We start from the raw sequence: 19,478 nt of genomic DNA on the forward strand, positions 1-19,478 counted from the left end.
CACAGGCCAAATTCAGACCACTGCCTATTTTTCTGATGAAAGTTTTATTGGAACATAGCCATGCTCATTTGTGTATGTGTTGTCTATGGCTGCTTTTGCACTGTAGTGGCAGAGTGGTTGTGACAGAGGTTTATGGCACCCGAAATAGAGCTGAAAATATTTACTTCCTAGCCCTTATAAAAAATTTGCCAACCCATGCTTTAGACCATCATTTTCCAAATTGGTGTTCCATGGAAAATGATTCTATGAGATATTAATAGACATGCTCCATTATCCAAAAATGAGGCGGGGGTATTCTATGCTCAGATATGTGGGCCAACATCAGGCTAAACAAGCCCAAGGGGTCTTGCTACCACCACAAGACTTCTCAGAGCTTTCAGCACTGAGGTGCACTGTGGATTAGCCAGAGGGGGCAGAGCAGGGAGCTTCTACCAAGCTGGTTTGACCATGACATTCTTTCTTCGAGAAGCTCTTATTAATATCACCCCAAGTTAGTGTTCCCCTCGACAGTTTAAGAATGTTGTGAACCCATTAACATGCAGAGCTTCTCTCTCTTTTTTTTTTTTTTTTGGTGGCTGGCCAGTATAGGGATCAAACCCTGGATGCTGGTGTTATCAGCCACAGGCTCTAATCACCTGGGCTAACCGGCCAGCCCCACAGGCACAGCTTTTTACATTTAGCAGTTCTCAGAATTACAGGTGTAATTTCTGAAAGGAAATATCTAGCTTCTTATGTTCTTTACATCTCCAAACTAAGTGAATACAAATATCACATCCTCTCTGGTCCCCCAAATTCTAACATTTTATTTTATTTTTTTTGTTGGCTGGCTGGTATGGGGATCTGAACCCATGACTTTGGTGTTATAAGACTGCACTCTAACCATCTAAGCTAACCAGTCAGCCCCTCTAACATTTTTAAACCTGTGTTCATGACACTAGTCCCATAATCCTTTGATCCTGCCCTTTGCTGGGCCTCCTCCAGCTCTTAGGTTTCCTCTATTTTGTCAATTAAAAATTCAAAAGGAAAAATGATTACATCTTGGCCACTGGCAGAATGAAAGCATATTCAGGGGTACAGATTCAAGGCCATGAAAAAAATCTAAGCAGTCACAAATGTATCACTTTCACTAAGAACAACACTACCCATGAATTCTGACAAACTGCAAGTCTATACCTAATACCAAGAGGAAGAAGCATTCAGAAACATGCCAACACCTCAGCCATAGTTTTTTACTTACCGCAATGCTAGGGAAAAGGCTGCTGTTAGAGTGCCTTTGGACAGACAAGGCCGGGGTCTTGCCAGTCCATGGGTTAGCAATACCTGAAAAGAACATTTTAACTGGTTATGGGATGATACCAATTTTATATTTGTTTGCATTTGTAAAAAAGCAGCAAAAAAGTAAAATGAGTGCTTCAGGTAAAAAAGCTGTATTGGAATGTTTTCAAAAAATGAAGGGGAAGAATAGTATTGGATGTGGAGGTTCATTCTACCACTCTCTCCCCACTTTAAATTTTATGTTTAGAAGTCTTTAAATAATAAACAGCTAAAAAAATTAACAGCTGATTAAAAAGAACCCCAGACTTAAAATTTCAAGATACCATATTATTTGAGAAGCAGTTCAGTTATACTGTCAAGTAGAACCTTCCTTTACTGAGATAAACTATTGGTAATACCACCTTTTGCCATCACCCCACCTCACAGGCTTGTCGTAAGGAGAAAATGAAACCAAATCAGGAAATAGCCCATCATGGCACCAGGCAGAAAGAAGAGCTAAATTAATGTCACTTCTCAAACTCAAGAATTCTAAAGTACTTTTAAACAGCAATTAGGCTGCTGACAATTCCTGGGAGGTAGGAACTGGCACGATAAGATGCATCGTGAACAGAGGCTGTTTGAGGACACAGAGCTGGAAATATCATTTTGGCCACCAACCAAGAAGAAACCTGGGGGAACAACCCCCGAGGCCTCCTTCCTGAGTTTAAATTTCTTTCTTTCTTTCTTTTTTTTAAAAAGATGACCGGTAAGGGGATCTTAACCCTTGACTTGGTGTTGTCAGCACCACGCTCACCCAGTGAGCTAACTGGCCATCCCTATATAGGATCCGAACCCGTGGCCCTGGTGTTATCAGCACCGCACTCTCCCGAGTGAGCCACAGGCCGGCCCCCTGAGTTTAAATTTCAAGAGACTGGATTACCCTTGTAGCCAAAAGTGCAGAGCAATAAAGGGATCCCAGGGCCACTGTTCTCCCTTTATCTGAACCACAAGTAAACCAAGGCAGGGGGAGGGAAAAGAGGACACTGGGCAGTAAGCTCTTCCTGCAAAGGGTATTTCTGGGAGGAAAGCACCAAATGCCAAAACCGAATGTAAAAAATCCAAGTTCAGGGGTTAGAGAGTCAGAAGGTCACATATTAGGGGACTGGGTCACAGACCTGCAGCACAGAATAAAATCCATGCTGGTTGAGATGTCCCATTATATTTGCACAAATGTGGTTCATGGCTGGTCGAAGACTCTCACCTAAATGAAGAAAAAATTTGAGAAAAAAAAATCTTCCATAATGTGACCTATTTATGTGGGATAGAAAATTATGCCCCAGGCCCAAAGCCATAAGGGAATAAGACACTCTGGCTTGCCTTCCCATTCCCTTTCATCTGGTACCAGGGTACAGGGAGGCACTGCATATCTGGAATCCTATCTCTCCTGGAAGCCTGGCTCAAGTGTTACCTCTTGAGTGATGAGTATCATTCCCCTAGCCAGAAGCAATGGCTCTGGCATCTGAGCTCATGCAGCACTTTTCTAATTCACTCCTAGGGGCTAGCACTTTTTATTCTCCATGGTTGCTTCCTCTCCCCACTGGGACATGAGCTTCCTGGCAGGGCCCAGAACTCAGTAAGTTTTAGATCCCTCCCAGAGTGCAGGGTAATGCTTACAGTAAGCCCTCCCCATTGGCCTGAAGTGTCTGCGCACACGGTTTCCTCTGCTTTCACAGTTTTGTCCTTCCTCCTCACTCTGTGAACTTCAAGTCTCCCTCCAGCTTTTTGCTCAGACACCACTTCTTTAGGAAAGCTTGAACCCCAGACCAAGCAAGGCCTCCCTGGTCTCACTGACCATCCTCATTTCTCTTGTATTCTTCCTTCTGAGCACTTAACCATACTCGTGTTATCTTATATATTTATGAGTAACTTCTACTTAATGTTTATTTCCCTCCACCCCCCTAAGCTCTTTGAAGAAGGGAGCACCCAAAGTCCCCGAAGAGAAGTACCTTTTGTTTTGCTCATCATTGTATCTCCAGTGCCTAGCATGGTATCTGGCACATAGAAGGCTATTCATTAAATGGATAAATGAAATGAAATGAAACATATAAGGCTAAGGACAATTTTCAGGGAAGGAGATAGCTTTAAAAGGTAAATTTTATGAGCAAAATAGAATTACTTGCTGCCTAATGATTCTCCAAATGAAACAACAACACTTAAGTGACATCATTTGGAGGCTGAGCTGCTGTGGAAGTTATAAAAAATGAGATCATAAATTCAAAGGAGGGGAGAGTGTAACATACAACATTGAACATACTCTGGATGCAACAATGCAGTCTGATGAAAAGTACCAAGAACATCTTAAGCCTTCCCTGAGACTTGTGGTGGCACAAATACTTCTTACAAAGGAGAAAAGATCCCCCAAGCTCTCTATGGAAATGCCAGTTAAGACAGATTTTGAAGCAAGTCCCACAGACCTTTTCCCCGAAGAATTTTCCATGTTGAAGTGTCTGTGAAGGTGACAAGCATCGTGAGGTACAGTGTGATAAGTCTGGAGTCTTGTAAGATTTCAGGCTGGAAACAATAAAAAGATTAAGATTAAGACACACAGACTCTGATCTCAGACTATGGAGCATCCAATTTACAATTTTTCTTAGAGCACTCAGACTCAAATAAATGAGTCAGGATTATAAGTAAGCCTTCATTCTTTTTTTTAATGGGGAATGACACATTAGGAGTTAAATGACAAGGATTTCGGCACATTAGTGCTTAACCATGGAATCAAATGTTCCTAGGAATGGAGAATTCCTGGGAAACAAGATGACAAGGGTTGTCTTGCTATATGTACATATATGTCTGTCTGTATGAATACTGCAGCAACAGAGCAGAAACTGGGCACAGCAGGAACTCTGGGCTCAGACTTCTTTACCACTTACTAGCTGTGTAATCTTGGCAAGTTTCTTAATCTGTCTGTGCCTTAGTTTCCTCACTTACTGACTAGGGATAGTAACAATGCTTTCCTCATAGAGGTGTTGTAAGGAATAAATGGATTAATGCACACAGGTGCCAAGAACGGTGCCAAGCACAGTGCCTGGCACATAGATAACTGCATGTAATGTTGCCTATTGTTATAATTATGATGATTGTTTATTGTTTCTCAAGAGTAAGTCAGGCAAAGGTACTGCTTTCTAGACTGAGACACTATAGCACGTACACCTGGAAGGGAACCTGGAGACCATTCAAGTTCAAATCCCTAAACTTACAGAGAAGAAGAGAGGGGAAGTGATTTGTGCAAGGCCACATGGGAAATCAGCGGCAGAATCAGGACTAAATTTCAGATCTTCCTGGCTCCAGATCCAGTGTTCTTTTCTCCTAATGTCTGTTTCTTCACATAAGGTTTTTAAATTTTTTCAAAGTAGAAGACCTTCCTCTCAAAGAGAAATCAATTGTGGAATGCAGACACAGAAACAAATAAAAGATGTGTCTGGCCCAAGTGAAGGCAGGGGAACAATCTGCAGGGTTGGCCCTGAGGCATTTCAGTGGAACCCCAAGGTTCCAAGGGCCTGGGTGTGAAGACCACTGCTCTGAGCCATAATACTTCTCCTGACAAGCCAGGTGTGGCTTGCTGTTGGCTTGCGGTTTGGCTGGGTTGCAGCCAAGAGCCATTCACGGGCATCCCAAGAAGGATGGCTACAAATGGATTGCTAGGGGTCTCTGGGGACATTTGCTCCATCACTCAGCTGCTGCCTGAGTCCTTGCCAAACCTCTGTCCCTGTAACCACTCCCTCCCTATTACAAACTGGAAGTGGCTGCTGTTTGGTCCGCTTACACCCCTCTCCATATTATCATAACACAAGGGTGGGCACGGGACCAAGCTGGGCCAGAGGCAGTACCTGATCCCTCTCACCACTGTGATTGGTTCTGAGATGAGTCCAGGACTCCAATGGGCCTTGAACAGTCCTCCTGGATTTTTGAACTCATGAGGGAGGATTCCCTTTCCTCTTTGGTCAAGAGAGTAAGGATGTGAAGTCAGAACTGCTGGCTGCCATGACTACAGCACGAGGGGATAAGTTGACCATAAAAGGGTGGAGAGATGAGAGAAAAGAACAAAAGGAAGAATCCAGAAGCCCATGGCTCTAGTCATTCCCAGCTGCCATGTATTCTGTAACAAAATGTTCTCTTTCTTGCTTAGCCTGTATGTATGTATTGTATGTATTTATTTATTTATTTTATTTTGTCGATATACAATGTGGTTGATTATTGTGGCCCATTACCGAAACCTCCCTCCCTCCTCCCTCTCCCCACTCTCACCCAACAATGTCCTTTCTGTTTGCTTGTTGTATCAACTTCAAGGAATCATAGTTGTTATGACTTCTTCCCCCCCACCCCCCGGGGGTGGGTGGGTGGGTGTGTGTGTGTGTGTGTGTGTGTGTGTGTGTGTGAATTTATTTATTTATTTTTAGCTCCCACCAATAAGTGAGAACATGTGGTATTTCTCTTTCTGTGCCTGACTTGTTTCACTTAATATAATTCTCTCAAGGTCCATCCATGTTATTGCAAATGGCAGTATTTCATTCCTTTTCATACCTGAGAAGTATTCCATTGTGTAGATGTACCACATTTTCCGTATCCACTCATCCGATGATGGACATTTGGGCTGGTTCCAACTCTTGGCTATTGTAAAGAGTGCTGCGATGAACATTGGGGAACAGGTATACCTTCAGCTTGATGAGTTCCATTCCTCTGGGTATATTCCCAGCAGTGGGATAGCTGGGTCATATGGTAGATCTATCTGCAATTGTTTGAGGAACCTCCATACCATTTTCCATAGAGGCTGCACCATTTTGCAGTCCCACCAACAATGTATGAGAGTTCCTTTTTCTCCGCAACCTCGCCAGCATTTATCGTTCAGAGTCTTTTGGATTTTAGCCATCCTAATTGGGGAGAGATGGTATCTCAGTGTAGTTTTGATTTGTATTTCCTGGATGCTGAGTGATGTTGAGCATTTTTTCATATGTCTGTTGGCCATTTGTATATCTTCCTTAGAGAAATGCCTACTTAGCTCTTTTGCCCATTTTTTAATTGGGTTGCTTGTTTTTTTCTTGTAAAGTTGTTTGAGTTCCTTGTATATTCTGGATATTAATCCTTTGTCAGATGTATATTTTGCAAATATTTTCTCCCACTCTGTTGGTTGTCTTTTAACTCTTTTAATTGTTTCTTTTGCTGTGCAGAAGCTTTTTAGTTTGATATAATCCCATTTGTTTATTTTTCCTTTGGTTGCCCGTGCTTTTGGGATGGTATTCATGAAGTCTGTGTCCAGTCCTATTTCCTGAAGTGTTTCTCCTGTTTTCTTTAAGAAGTTTTATTGTTTCAGGGTGTATATTTAATTCTTTAATCCATTTTGAGTTGACTTTAGTGTATGGTGAAAGGTATGGGTCTAGTTTCATTCTCCTGCATATCGATATCCAATTCTCCCAGCACCATTTGCTAAAGAGGCAGTCTCTTCCCCAGTGTATAGGCTCAGTGCCTTTGTCAAAGATAAGATGGCTGTAGGTGTCTGGGTTGATTTCTGGATTTTCTATTCTATTCCATTGATCAGTGTGTCTGTTTTTATGCCAGTACCATACTGTTTTGGTTATTATAGCTTTGTAGTATAGTTTAAAGTCAGGTAGTGTTATGCCTCCAGCTTTATGTTTTTTGCTCAGCATTGCTTTGGCTATGTGTGGTCTTTTGTTATTCCATATAAATGTTGGATAGTTCTTTCCATTTCTGAGAAAAATGTCATTGGAATTTTGATGGGGATCGCATTGAATTTGTATATCACTTTGGGTAGTATGGACATTTTCACTATGTTGATTCTTCCAATCCAAGAGCATGGGATATCTTTCCATCTTCTTGTATCCTCTCTAATGTCTCTCAGCAGTGGTTTGTAGTTCTCATTATAGAGATTTTTCACATCCTTGGTTAACTCAATTCCTAAGTATTTTATTTTTTTGGTGGCTATTGTAAATGGGCAGGCTCTCTTGATTTCTCGTTCCGCATTTTCACTATTGGAGAAAAGAAATGCTACTGATTTTTGTGTGTTGATTTTGTATCCTGCTACTGTGCTGAAATCATTTATCAACTCCAAGAGTTTTTTGTAGAGGCTTTAGGCTGTTCGATAAATAGGATCATATCATCTGCAAACAGGGACAGTTTGACTTCATCTTTTCCAATCTGGATGCCCTTTATTTCCTTCTCTGATTGCTCTGGCTAGTACTTCCAACACTATGTTGAATAGGAGTGATGAGAGTGGGCATCCTTGTCTAGTTCCTGTTCTTAAAGGAAAAGCTTTCAGCTTTTCCCCATTCAGGATGATATTGGCAGTGGGTTTATCATATATGGCTTTAATTATGTTGAGACACTTTCCATCTATACCTAACTTATAGAGGGTCTTTGTCATGAATGAGTGTTGAATTTTATCAAATGCTTTTTCAGTGTTGAATTTTATCAAATGCTTTTTCAGCATCTATAGAGATGATCATATGGTCCTTGTGTTTGAGTTTATTAATATGGTGTATCACATTTATTGCTTTGCGTATGTTGAACCAACCTTGCATCCCTGGGATGAATACCACTTGATCGTGTTGAATAATTTTACGTATGTGTTGCTGTATTCTGTTTGCTAGTATTTTAGTGAGGACTTTTGCATCTATATTCATCAAGGATATTGGCCTGTAGTTTTCTTTTTTGGTTATATCTTTACCTGGTTTTGGTATCAGGATGATGTTTGCTTCATAGAATGAGTTTGGGAGATTTGCGTCTGTTTCAATCTTTTGGAATAGTTTGTAAAGAATTGGTGTCAATTCCTCTTTGAATGTTTGGTAAAATTCTGCTGTGAATCCATCTGGTCCTGGGCTTTTCTTTGTTGGGAGTCTTCTGAGAACAGCTTCAATCTCCTTTATTGTTATTGGTCTATTCAGATTTTCTATGTCTTCATGGCTCAGTTTTGGGAACTTGTGTGTGTCTAGAAATTTATCCATTTCCTCCAGATTTTCAAATTTGTTGGCATATAGTTGTTTATAGTAGTCTCGAATGATTCCCTGTATTTCAGATGAATCAGTTGTAATATCACCTTTTTCATTTCTAATTTTTGTTATTTGAATCTTCTCTCTTCTTTTTTTTTGTTAGCCATGCTAATGGTTTGTCAATTTTATTTATCTTTTCAAAAAACCAACTTTTTGATTCATTGATCTTTTGTATTGTTTTTTGGGTTTCAATTTCATTAAGTTCTGCTCTGATCTTAATGATTTCTTTCCATCTGCTAACTTTAGGTTTGGATTGTTCTTGTTTTTTTAGATCTTTAAGGTGAAGTGTTAGCTGGTTTACTTGCCATCTTTCCATTCTTCTGAGGTGAGCATTTAATACAATAAATTTCCCCCTTAATACTGCTTTTGCAGTATCCCACAGGTTTTGGTATGATGTATTATTATTTTCATTAGTTTCAATAAATTTTTTGATTTCCTGCTTGATTTCTTCTTGGATCCATATGTCATTAAGTAGAATGCTGTTTAATTTCCATGTGTTTGTAGAGTTTCCAGAATTTCGTTTGTTATTGATTTCTAGTTTTAATCCATTGTGGTCTTAGAAAATACATGGGATAATTCCAATTTTTTTGAATTTGCTGAGACTTGATTTGTGACCTAATATGTGATCTATCCTGGAGAATGATCCATGTGCTGATGAGAAGAATGAATATTCTCAGGTTGTTGGATGGAATGATCTGTAGAAATCTGCCAATTCCAATTGGTCTATAGTATTGTTTAGAACTTGTGTTTCTCTGCTAATTCTTTGCCTAGATGATCTGTCCAATATTGACAGTGGGGTGTTCAGGTCCCCTGCTATTATGGTATTAGTGTCTATTTCTTTCTTTAGGTCTGAGTTTGTTTTATAAATCTGGCTGCTCAAACATTGGATGCGTACATATTTATGATTGTTATGTCTTCTTGATGGATCAGTGCTTTTATCATTACATAGTGTCCCTCATTGTCTCTTTTAATGGTTTTTAGTTTAAAGTCTGTTTTGTCAGATATAAGAATAGCTACTCCAGCTCGTTTTTCTTTTCTGTTTGCATGGTAAATCTTTTTCCATCCTTTCACTCTTAGTCTATGAGTCTTTATGGGTGAGGTGGGTCTCTTGAAGGCAGCATATAGTTGGGTCCTCCTTTTTAATCCAGTGAGCCAGTCTGTGTCTTTTGATTGGGGAATTTAAGCCTTTTACATTAAGAGTTGTTATTGAAAAGTGTTGACTTATTCCTAGCATTTTATTGATTGTTTGGTGGTCTTAGGTGTCTTTTGTTCTTTGCTTTCTGATTTACTGTTTGTTTTCTGTTTGTTGGTTCCTTAGGTTGTAGATAGCCTTTTTGTTTGTTTGTTTTCTCTTCAGGAATGCCATTTTTATTATACTAGTGGGTTTTGATTTTTCTTGGGTTTTTATGGCAATGGTAGTTATTTTTCAGGAACCAAACCCAGTACTCCCTTGAGGATTTCTTGTAAGGGTGGTCGTGTGGTAGTGAACTCCCACAGTTTTTGTTTGTCTGAGAAATATACTATTTGCCCTTCATTTCGGAAGGATAGCCTTGCAGGGTAGAGTATTCTTGGCTGGCAATCTTTGTCTTTTAGTATTTTGAATATATCATCCCATTCCTTTCTGGCTTTTAGGGTTTGTGATGAAAAGTCTGATGTTGGTCTGACTGGGGCTCCCTTATAGGTGATTCGACGCTTCTCTCTTGCAGCTTTTAAAATTCTTTGTCTTTGAGTTTTGCCAATTTGACTACAACATGTCTTGGAGAAGACCTTTTTGGGTTTAATACGTTTGGAGATCGTTGAGCTTCCTGGATCTGAAGATCTGTGATTTTTCCTATACCTGGGAAGTTTTCTGCCACTATTTTGTTGAATATGTTTTCAATGCAATCTCCTTTTTCCTCCCCTTCTGGAATACCCATGACTCGGATTTTTGAGCGCTTAAGGTTGTCTGATATCTCTCTCAGATTTTCTTCAATGCCTTTGATTCTTTTTTCTATTTTTTGGTCTGCTTGTGTTATTTCAAACAGCCCATCTTCAAGTTCAGAGGTTCTCTCTTTAACTTCTGCAAGCCTGCTGGTTAAACTCTCCATTGTGTTTTTTATTTCGCTGAATAACTTCTTCAGTTTGGCAAGTTCTGCTACATTTTTTTTCAGGGCACTGATTTCCTTGTAGCTTTCTTCTTTCGGGTCTTGTATACTTTTCCTCATTTCGTCATGATGTCTAGCTGAGTTTTCTTGTATCTCATTCAGTTTCCTTAGAATTATCACTCGAAATTCCTTTTCAGTCATTTCAAGGGCTTCTTGTTCTAAAGGATCTAGAGCTTGAGAGTTATTATCCTTTGGTGGTGTACTTTCTTGATTTTTCGTATTTCTGGTATCTTTTCTTTGATGTTTATTCATTGTGGCAGGGGGTTTCACAGTCCACAGGTTTGACACTATTGACTGACTAAGATGTTGCTGTGGTTGCCAATTTAGTATGGCTACCTCAGTGACTGCTCAGTGGGCCACTAGTGCCTTACGTGTGTGGTTGCCTCAGGTCTTGGGCCTCTCCACGGAGCCACCTCTATGGTCAGCTTGGACTCTGCCGGGCTGCTGGATCACGGGGCAGTACCGCAGGGTGTGTGGTCTCTGCTGAGCTTCCACCTCCCTGTTCCGTGAACTCTGGCCTGGGCTGCTGGCCGAGGCACCGCAGAGCGTGTGGTCTCTGCAGAGCTTCCCCTTCCCCTGCAGGATATCTCCCTGCTCTGTATGTGCTAGGCTGGGCTTGGGATGGAGCCGGCTGGCGGTGGTGAAGCCTACCTGCTGCTGGATTGCACGGCAGTGGCCCCCCCACAGGGTGTGTGGACTCTACGGAGCTTCTATCTCCCCTGCTGGACGTCTCTGTGCTCCGTACGCATTGGGCTCGGCTGCTGAATCGCGCAGCAGCAGTTGGTCCCCGTGGAGTTCCCGCCTCCCCTGCCAGATGTCTCCCTGCTCCAAGCGCACTAGGCCAGGCTGGGAATGGAGCTGGGTGCCTGCGGTGAAGCCTACCTGCTGGATCACGCAGTGGCGGCCCCACAGGGTGTGTGGTTTCTGCGGAGCCTCCGCCTCCCCTGCCGGACGTGTCCCCACTCTGTGCACACTGGGCTAGGCTGGGAATGGAGCCGGGTGGCAGCGGTGAAGCCTCTCTGCCGGATCGCGTGACGGCAGCCCCTCAGGGCATGTGGTCTCTGCGGAGCTTCTGCCTCCCCTGCTGGACGTCTCCCCATTCCATATGCACTTGATGTTATGTTTTTATAGTTTAAATCGGTTGATTTGTAGGAGAGAGTGACGCTAGGGACCGTCTATTCCACCATCTTGACCAGAAGGCCTGTATGTATTTTTTTTTTTTTTTTTTTGTCTTTTTCGTGACCGGCACTCAGCCAGTGAGTGCACCGGCCATTCCTATATGGGATCCAAACCCGTGGCGGGAGCGTCGCTGCACTCCCAGTGCCGCACTCTCCCGAGTGCGCCACGGGCTCGGCCCAGGACTGTATGTATTTATTGGCTGTGCTCATGTTGGGTTTCTGTACTTGTAACGAGAGGCCTGACTAGTATAATACAGATGATAAGTATTCAATACATCGAAAGAACAGGAAGGAAGACAACAGATTCCCTGGCATGGAGGCTGTGGCATGTGTGGTCACTGTTCAACATACTACACAACAAAAAGGGGCTCATATCGATAACAGCATGTAACTTGCTCTCTCTCAGAGAAGGGGCTTAACTAAGTTCTTTACTAGAGTCCAACTAAGATCTATGATGGGAACTCTGAAAATACAGACAAAAGGCCCTAGATGAGAATGGCATATTTAGTTTGTTTTTTTACCTTGAGCTGCTCAAGAAACTCACAGCAATGCCAAAGAATGTCCTTGATCTGTTTAATCCACAGGAGGGTGAGATCCTTGGAAAGAGCCAGGGACACATACCACACCTACAAGCAGGAAAGAGAATGTCACGGGCAGTTACAGGGATCATGTTACATATGCTCTAACTACTGGACTGGACCTGTTAGCTAGGTCCAGTGCCAAATAAGGCAATGGAGATTAATGGATGAATCAGCAGCAAACAGAACTTACTTTTAACACTAAACCCAAAGATAAGAGAGGCCAGTAATGGAATTTACTATCTTGAGTAAGAGGCAAGAGCAGAACCTAGTTTCTTGGATAATGAGAAGACTAAGGAGGAATCATTTGTACACTGTTAATGTTTTCCATCTGTTACTTATTTGCATTTGTAAGTGAATTAGTCCTAACATTCAACAGGAACTTTCAGAGCCTAAGAGGCTGGCCCTCAAGATCAAGAGCCTGTGGGACACCGTCCAGTTCCCATCCCATTTACCTTAGGTTCATTCTCAGCGTCCATGCTGCTCAGGATGCAGTGACACAACTTATCGAATCTCTGCAGAGAGGCAGAATGGGCGTTATAAATCCTCACAATAACAAAATGGAAAGAGAAGGTAGCAAACGTTTGGTGGGCACCAGGCATGTGTAGGCAACATGCCAGGTGATCCACATGATAAGTAAGGATAATATTTAATTTCTTCTTACAGATGTGGAAACTGAAGACCAGAAAGGCTAAGGAAGTGCTCTCAAACTGGTGGCCTACAGGCTGGATGAGCCCTACGGATGTGTTTTAGAAATTGGTGACTTCACATAAAAATCCAGATTGGGGCTTCTTGCAGGAAACAAAATCAATCAGGGCTTGGATTCCTACAGATGAGCAGCTGTCTCCTAAATTGTACTCCCTAGTTTGCCATTTTACAAGCACCATGGATACTGAACTTTTGCCTCACAGACGATAGCCAAAGGCTGTTATTCATCATTTTTATCCTGAAATGCAAAAGGAAGAAAAGTAGAAACTGGAAAGCAGGTTACACTTGGACTATACCAACCCTGGGTCCACCCTTAAAAGCAGTGTCACCTCGGGCAGGTTGCCCTACCATACTGATCTGTAGTTTCCTCCTCTATAAGATGGGGGTCACCTCCCCGAGCTGCTTGTCTTCATCTTATGTGATCACATGCTCACTGCCTGAATACTCCCTCTTCTGCTGGGCTACCAGCTCCATGAGGGTAGAGACCTTGCCCATCTTGTTTCCTTCTGAGGCCCCAGTGCCTAGAAGAGGTTGGCACAAGGTAAGGCTTAGCAATAGCAAATGCCTAACACCTGGTAACATGGAAGCACACCTCAATATATAGTATAGTATATATATAGTATAGAGTATAGTTGGTACTACTACCAATAACCAGCTGCTTTTCTGGAATTGTATTTTCCAGGCTGATCATTCTAAACCCATAGTGCAAATTGGCATGTTTTGTTTGGTTTGCAGGAGATAAAAAAATTTCAAATTGGCTGCCAACTTTAACAAATTATGACATTAAGCATAAAGACCCAGATCTGCAGCATCTCTTTAAAAAAATCAGAGTATGTGCCCACCACTGGCTGAAGGCAAGTGGCAGTGTCTCCCTTTGGATGGGGCAGGCCACAGACCCCATTGCTCCCTTTGATGTCCTCACCACTGCCGACTGTCAGTTACCGTTCATTACGATTTGTATTTTGTAACATGTTTTGTCTCATATATGGCTTCTTTCACTTGTTTACCTAGCCTGCCTGTCTCCTGTATGCATGTGAATCCAACCTGTGCTTGTAATAGTGAATGTGAAAAGATTCCCAGAAGCACTGGGCATAATCGCTACAAAAGGGGTCCCATGAAACAAAAGGGGCAGGATGTGGGGGTAACAGTACCTACTTCACAGAGTTACTATAAGAACCAGATGTGTTAATATTTACAAAATATTTACAAAAAGATCTGGCCTATATGAAGTACTGTGTATGTCTGCTATTATTATTTTACCTCATTATCCTCTTTAATTCTGAATAAGAACAGCAGCTTCCTGGCAATCTTGAAAATACAAAATGCACTTTTTTTACTGGACCCAGAGTCATCTGTTTTAAAAAAGTCATCGATCTCTTGCCTAGAAAGAGAAGGACAAAAGAAAAGACATTTTAAATTAGGAGCACTTAGTATCTGAAAGGCTTTTTGAGAACACAAAACTCATATTTTCTATTAACGGGGAGCCAGAGAAAAATGTGCTGGGGAGATCCTGGCACCCACCTGATGTCTCTCTGCAGTCGACCCCGACAGAGAAAACTCCGGATGTGGGCCTGAATCTCAACAGCTGCCCGCTCCCGCTCCTTCTGCACGAGCCTTTCTTCTCGTGCCTGGCGGGCTCTATCAATAAACCATGCTCTCGAGGTCTGAGATACAGTGAACATGTTTGCAAACTTGCACAAACCCTGCAAGGAAAGTGGTGAGTAGCTACTGTAGGTCATTCAGCGAAAAACACACATTGAGAGGGGCTCAAGGGCAAAGGGTGGGCAGGGACTTGGGCAGCAGGAAAGAAATAGTCAGGACCCTCCAGCACCTTCTGAGGTGCTAACGGCTCTCCTGGCACAAGTCCCAACTTCCTACCAGATCCTTTCATGCAACTCACCAAGACCAAGGATGCTAAATTCTGTATTAAATAATTACATCTTCTTAAGAGAAAGAGCACAGCACCCAGCATAGGGGACGGGCAGGCTCTGAATAGTTTTAACAAAGGAACAAAGTCAATCCCACCCATGAAGCTCTAATTCAAAGTTCCCAGATATCTGAATTTTAAAAAGCAGTCCATAATATTTGGGAAGCCAGCATTGAAGCCAATATTTTATTTTGCCCAGTAAAGACTAGAAGAAGAAAAAAATCTAACATGATTATTTACTGTCACCATTACTTTATTCATTTATTAACTCAACACACATTCACTAGTGCCTACTTTGTGCCTAGCACACATAAAAAGGGGCCGTTTTAACATCAACAGAGCAAAGGGTACACAATTTCGGAATGCAAGAAAGCCCATTAAATAGAGTATGTTCAGTTTTATGTATCACTTATTTGAATGTCTTTACTGTTCTCATTCTGCCAAGGACCGATGAAAACTTTACAGCAGAACTGCTCCAGTCCACCGACACGTGCTTTTCTGAACACAGGCTCTAAATTATATATTACATTTTTACCTAAATTACCAGTAAAATCTCAAAGGGATGGCTTTGGCTAGCAGCCTAAAGCACACAGTACTGATCCAAGGAGCCTCCCATATCTAGATGATTTATTTAAATGCTTTAAGTACTTGATCATTCTATGCAAAATGTACAATCTGCCCAGCTGACAAAAACACTAAAATGAGTTATTGAGAAATCCAGACTTCTGGAAAATAATTTCTTTACCCTGTTACTTCACATCACTCAAAACAGCACCCACATGAAAACATCAACCAGAATAAAAAGTTCATGATAGGCTCCTGCCACATGAACATATATCGATGGACCTCTGTAGCCCCTTTCCAACACTGATTCACATCTGTCAAACAACATCAGGGCTTTGCCAACACGTGGGTCTATCATAAGTAATTCTTCAAACAAATTAACAGAGCCTGCCTGACCGCAGGAGGGAGGGTAAAAAGACTAGATAGGAAAAGGTAGCAGTCTTCTGAATCATTCACTCTTCTGCCCCAGCAACGGAAGTCTGGAGAGCTCACCTGAGAACGTGTTTGTGTCGCAGAAATGCTAGGTAATCATTAGTGATCTTGCACAGGACTCACAAGTGAGAACAGCTTCTTGTGTCAGAGGAGCTTGTTATTTCTGGGAGAAGCAGAAGAAAAAAATCCAGATTTAGGATTAAGTTTTATAGGTATGGCATCACTTATCTTCCTCACTAAGTAAAAGTAATAAATACAGCACCTATGGTTTTTTTTTTAAAAAACTTGTGTTAATGGTTAAAACACTCTTCAGGTAATGGTTCATCTAACTGTTAGACTGTAACTCCCCAGTCCTCACAGTTTAAAGGTAATAAATTGAAAATAATCTCAAAGAAGATGCTCTGTGGTACTAAGCAAGAACAACATTTAGAGGTAATGGAATGTTAACATGCCACTGAAAATCATGTCTGACATTTTTAATGATATAGAAAAATGTTTATACCTTAGAAGTGAAAAAAGGGCTGTCTGTGGACCAATATGATCCCAATATCTGATGGAAAAGAAAAATGCATGTGCACACATAGATACAAAACTGTGATGAAATATACCAACATGTTTAGAGTGGTTGTTTTGAGGTGGTGGAATTGTGGGAAATTTTACTTCATTGGTCTCTACTTTCTAAATTTTCCACAAAAAGTATGTGGTGAAGCAGCATGGCGCAGAGAGAGGCACATGGGCTTTGGAGTCACACAGAGCCAGAGCCAGTCCCCAGTTCTGCCATGTACTATAGGGAGAGAGTCTCAGAGACTTTCTGCCTTCATCTGTTAATTGGCTGAGAGGTCAATCATGAGGATTAAATGAGATTGTGTATATCAAGTAGCTATGGATGTGCTGACAGAGCACACAATCAATAAATCCGATGTATTGTTTTCACAGACACAAAGTTTTGTTTTTTTTTTTAACCCTTCAGCAGGGGTTCCCATCTGCAGTCACTAAGGTTCTTTGGGTAAGAAATAATGCTGGCACCTTGACATTGCTCATCCATTGAATTTTTTTTTATCCATGAGTGCACTAAGATTCACTAGTCTTGTCACTTGGGCTATGAACCCCAGACTCTGTAATCTAAGGTGGAATTTTGTTCGTTTGTTTTTGGTGGCTGGTGGTATAGGGATCCAAACTTGGAAGTTGGTGTTATCAGCACCATGCTCTAACCAACTGAGCTAACTGGCCAGCCCTAGACTGGGTAACAGCTTCAAGCTCTTGAAAGTCACAACAGAGCTGGGCCATGAGAACAATAGCATGTTCTCTCCATAACATGTAGACAGACCATTTCTCATTGGCAGGAGGTACATGGGGGTCAGAAGAGGAAGAGGGAGCCTCTTGCCAATGGAAAAAAGAGAGTTGCACATAAACTGCCTAACTACCTGTAAGACTATCTCAAAATTTTCACTTCTTCCAGGATAAGATCCGTTCCTTGAGATTATCATTCCTGTTATGTGTTGGTTTCTACTTATACCACATAGTAGTCTATGCTTTGCAGTTTTTCTCATTCTTTCCTATATACCTCTTCTACCTGCATAGTGTATATTGCAGTTCATCAATCAAGTAAAACACACAATCAAGCATTAAATACTTATTCTGCTAAATGCCATGGAGAATCAAAGAAAAAGGCTGTGGACAACAGAAAAAGCCTTGGATCAAAGAAAGTAGCCCTTGGATCTTTTTAGTCCTGATTCTACCTCTCATTTCACCAAGTTATTATCCTCTCTAGGCCTCAGTCTCCTTAACTCTAATTGAGGATAATAATAGTACGTACATCTTAAGGCTGCTGAAAGGATTAAATGAAACATTTACCATTCTTGTACCTCAATTTAGTCATCACAACATTGTGATCAGGATTAAAAGGGAAATATTAATAAAGGGTATCTGAAAGCATACAGCATGTAAGTGAGTTTTACCGTATTGTCCTTAAGAGCTTACAATCCAGTTAGGGTAACCAGAATTATATAGGCAAAAACATTAGAAAACAAGAGATGGGTGATAATCATTCGAAAAGGAAAATAAGTCGAGTACCCACTATGTGTCAGATCCTTTCTAAGTTATCTCATCTACTAAGAACAGCAACCCTAGGAAAAGATCATTTATTATCGCCCATAGCCCAGATTAGACTATTAGTACTAATAGTATTATCGCCCATAGTCCAGATTAGACTATCATTACTAATAGTATTATCTGTGACTATTATTATTATTAGTCGCAGAGCCAATATTTTAATACTAACAGATAGGATTCACGCTCCACTCTACCTCTATATTCCCATAAGACCTGCTCAAAATCAATCTTTTCTGGATGAGGCCAACTTCATGGAGAACTCAAAAGCACATGACCATCCAGAGAGTATGGTCCAAAGGTGAAACGCCATAAATTCCAACTGCTGACTGAACCCAAGAGGATTCTCTCTGTACAGCGGGAATAGCGGGGCTGCCAGGTTTAACCACCACCAGCATTTGTTAAGGGTGGACCATGTACCAGAGGGTGTGCAGATATTTAACCAACCTTGTCTTTTTAACAGCTCTATCAGGTCTCAATAGTCTAATTTTGTTGTTGTTCCTGTTTTTAAGAATAGGCAACAGGACTTAGGGACATTATTAATAATAACAGCTATCACTGATTGAAAGCTATAGACTATCAAGGTGGATGCTATTATCAATTCCACCTTCACATGGGGAAAATGAGGACTTGCCGAAGGTCACCGGGTTCCTGAATTTGAACCCACATCTAACTCCAAAGCAATTGTTTACTGGTAAGTAAATCAGAGAAGACCCAGGCCTCCCTCATTCACAGACTGGTAAAGCAAAGACAGGCTGAGAATGCCAGGCTGCCCGTGGAGCTAAACTGGAGTCAAATTACGACCAAGTTTTTCTTTATTGAGAGCTGAGTATCAGGCACAGTACTAAACCACCCTCTGTGAATCGAGCTAATTACTCCATTTAACAGAGGCAGAAACTGAGGCTCAGAGAGGCGAGGGAACTCATCCAAAGCCACACAAACAGCGAATAGGATTCGAACTCCAGTTTGGGTGACTCCTGAGGCCCGGAGTCTTTCCTGGGCATCAACAACTACCACAACAAATCCTCTTCGCCCAGCATTAGTCCGCTTATAAAGGCCTATCTCCCCCAAAATGAAAAGAGGTGGAAAGGTCCGAAGAGAGACCCCCTGGAGCCCGAAAACCAGTACCCAGCACCTGCCCCTCAGAACTGGCCAGACAAGGACTCGGCCCCAGAGCCACCTCCCTCAAAGTCCCCGGTCCCACAATACTAGAACCAACGACCCTGTTCCCACTCGCTAACCGCAGGCGGTAGACCTTTATCCGCTTGAGGCCCCAACGCTCGGGGTCGGGGCCGTAGCTGCCGCCGCCTCAGCCCAAAACCCCCGAGCTCTGCCAGACCCGGGGCAGCACCCCAGGCCCGACCGCCATCTTGCCCCGGGGTGTTCGCTCTCAAAACTCCGCCTGGAAGCAAATATCCAGTTCCGGGAAACGACAGTTCCGCAGAGCTTATTCACTCGGGAAAGAAAACCTCCCCGCACCTTGTCCTCCTCTCTGGCAGCTGAAAAAGCGGAGCATTCAG

At 42.0% G+C, this 19,478-nt stretch overlaps 1 protein-coding gene across 2 annotated transcripts in view; it reads right to left on the bottom strand.

The window, feature by feature from the left end:
- The window catches only part of UBE3B (ubiquitin protein ligase E3B), a 60,073-nt gene extending 40,738 nt beyond the window's left edge, over nt 1-19,335 (bottom strand). Inside the window, exons 1-9 of one of the 2 annotated variants that reach the window (XM_063088104.1) lie at nt 19,214-19,335; nt 15,910-16,012; nt 14,448-14,629; nt 14,187-14,307; nt 12,674-12,733; nt 12,162-12,266; nt 3,729-3,825; nt 2,430-2,515; nt 1,238-1,320 (exon numbers count right to left, since the gene is read on the bottom strand). In XM_063088104.1, the coding sequence (XP_062944174.1) occupies nt 1,238-1,320; nt 2,430-2,515; nt 3,729-3,825; nt 12,162-12,266; nt 12,674-12,733; nt 14,187-14,307; nt 14,448-14,608 (713 nt within the window). In that variant the 5' untranslated portion in view covers nt 14,609-14,629; nt 15,910-16,012; nt 19,214-19,335. Of the gene's footprint in view, nt 1-1,237; nt 1,321-2,429; nt 2,516-3,728; nt 3,826-12,161; nt 12,267-12,673; nt 12,734-14,186; nt 14,308-14,447; nt 14,630-15,909; nt 16,013-19,199 lie in introns of both variants that reach the window. The other variant, XM_063088103.1, reaches the window with a different exon arrangement.
- Between the last annotated feature and the right edge of the window lie 143 nt (nt 19,336-19,478).

Source organism: Cynocephalus volans, chromosome 2, assembly GCF_027409185.1.
Source record: "Cynocephalus volans isolate mCynVol1 chromosome 2, mCynVol1.pri, whole genome shotgun sequence".
NCBI lineage: Eukaryota > Metazoa > Chordata > Mammalia > Dermoptera > Cynocephalidae > Cynocephalus > Cynocephalus volans.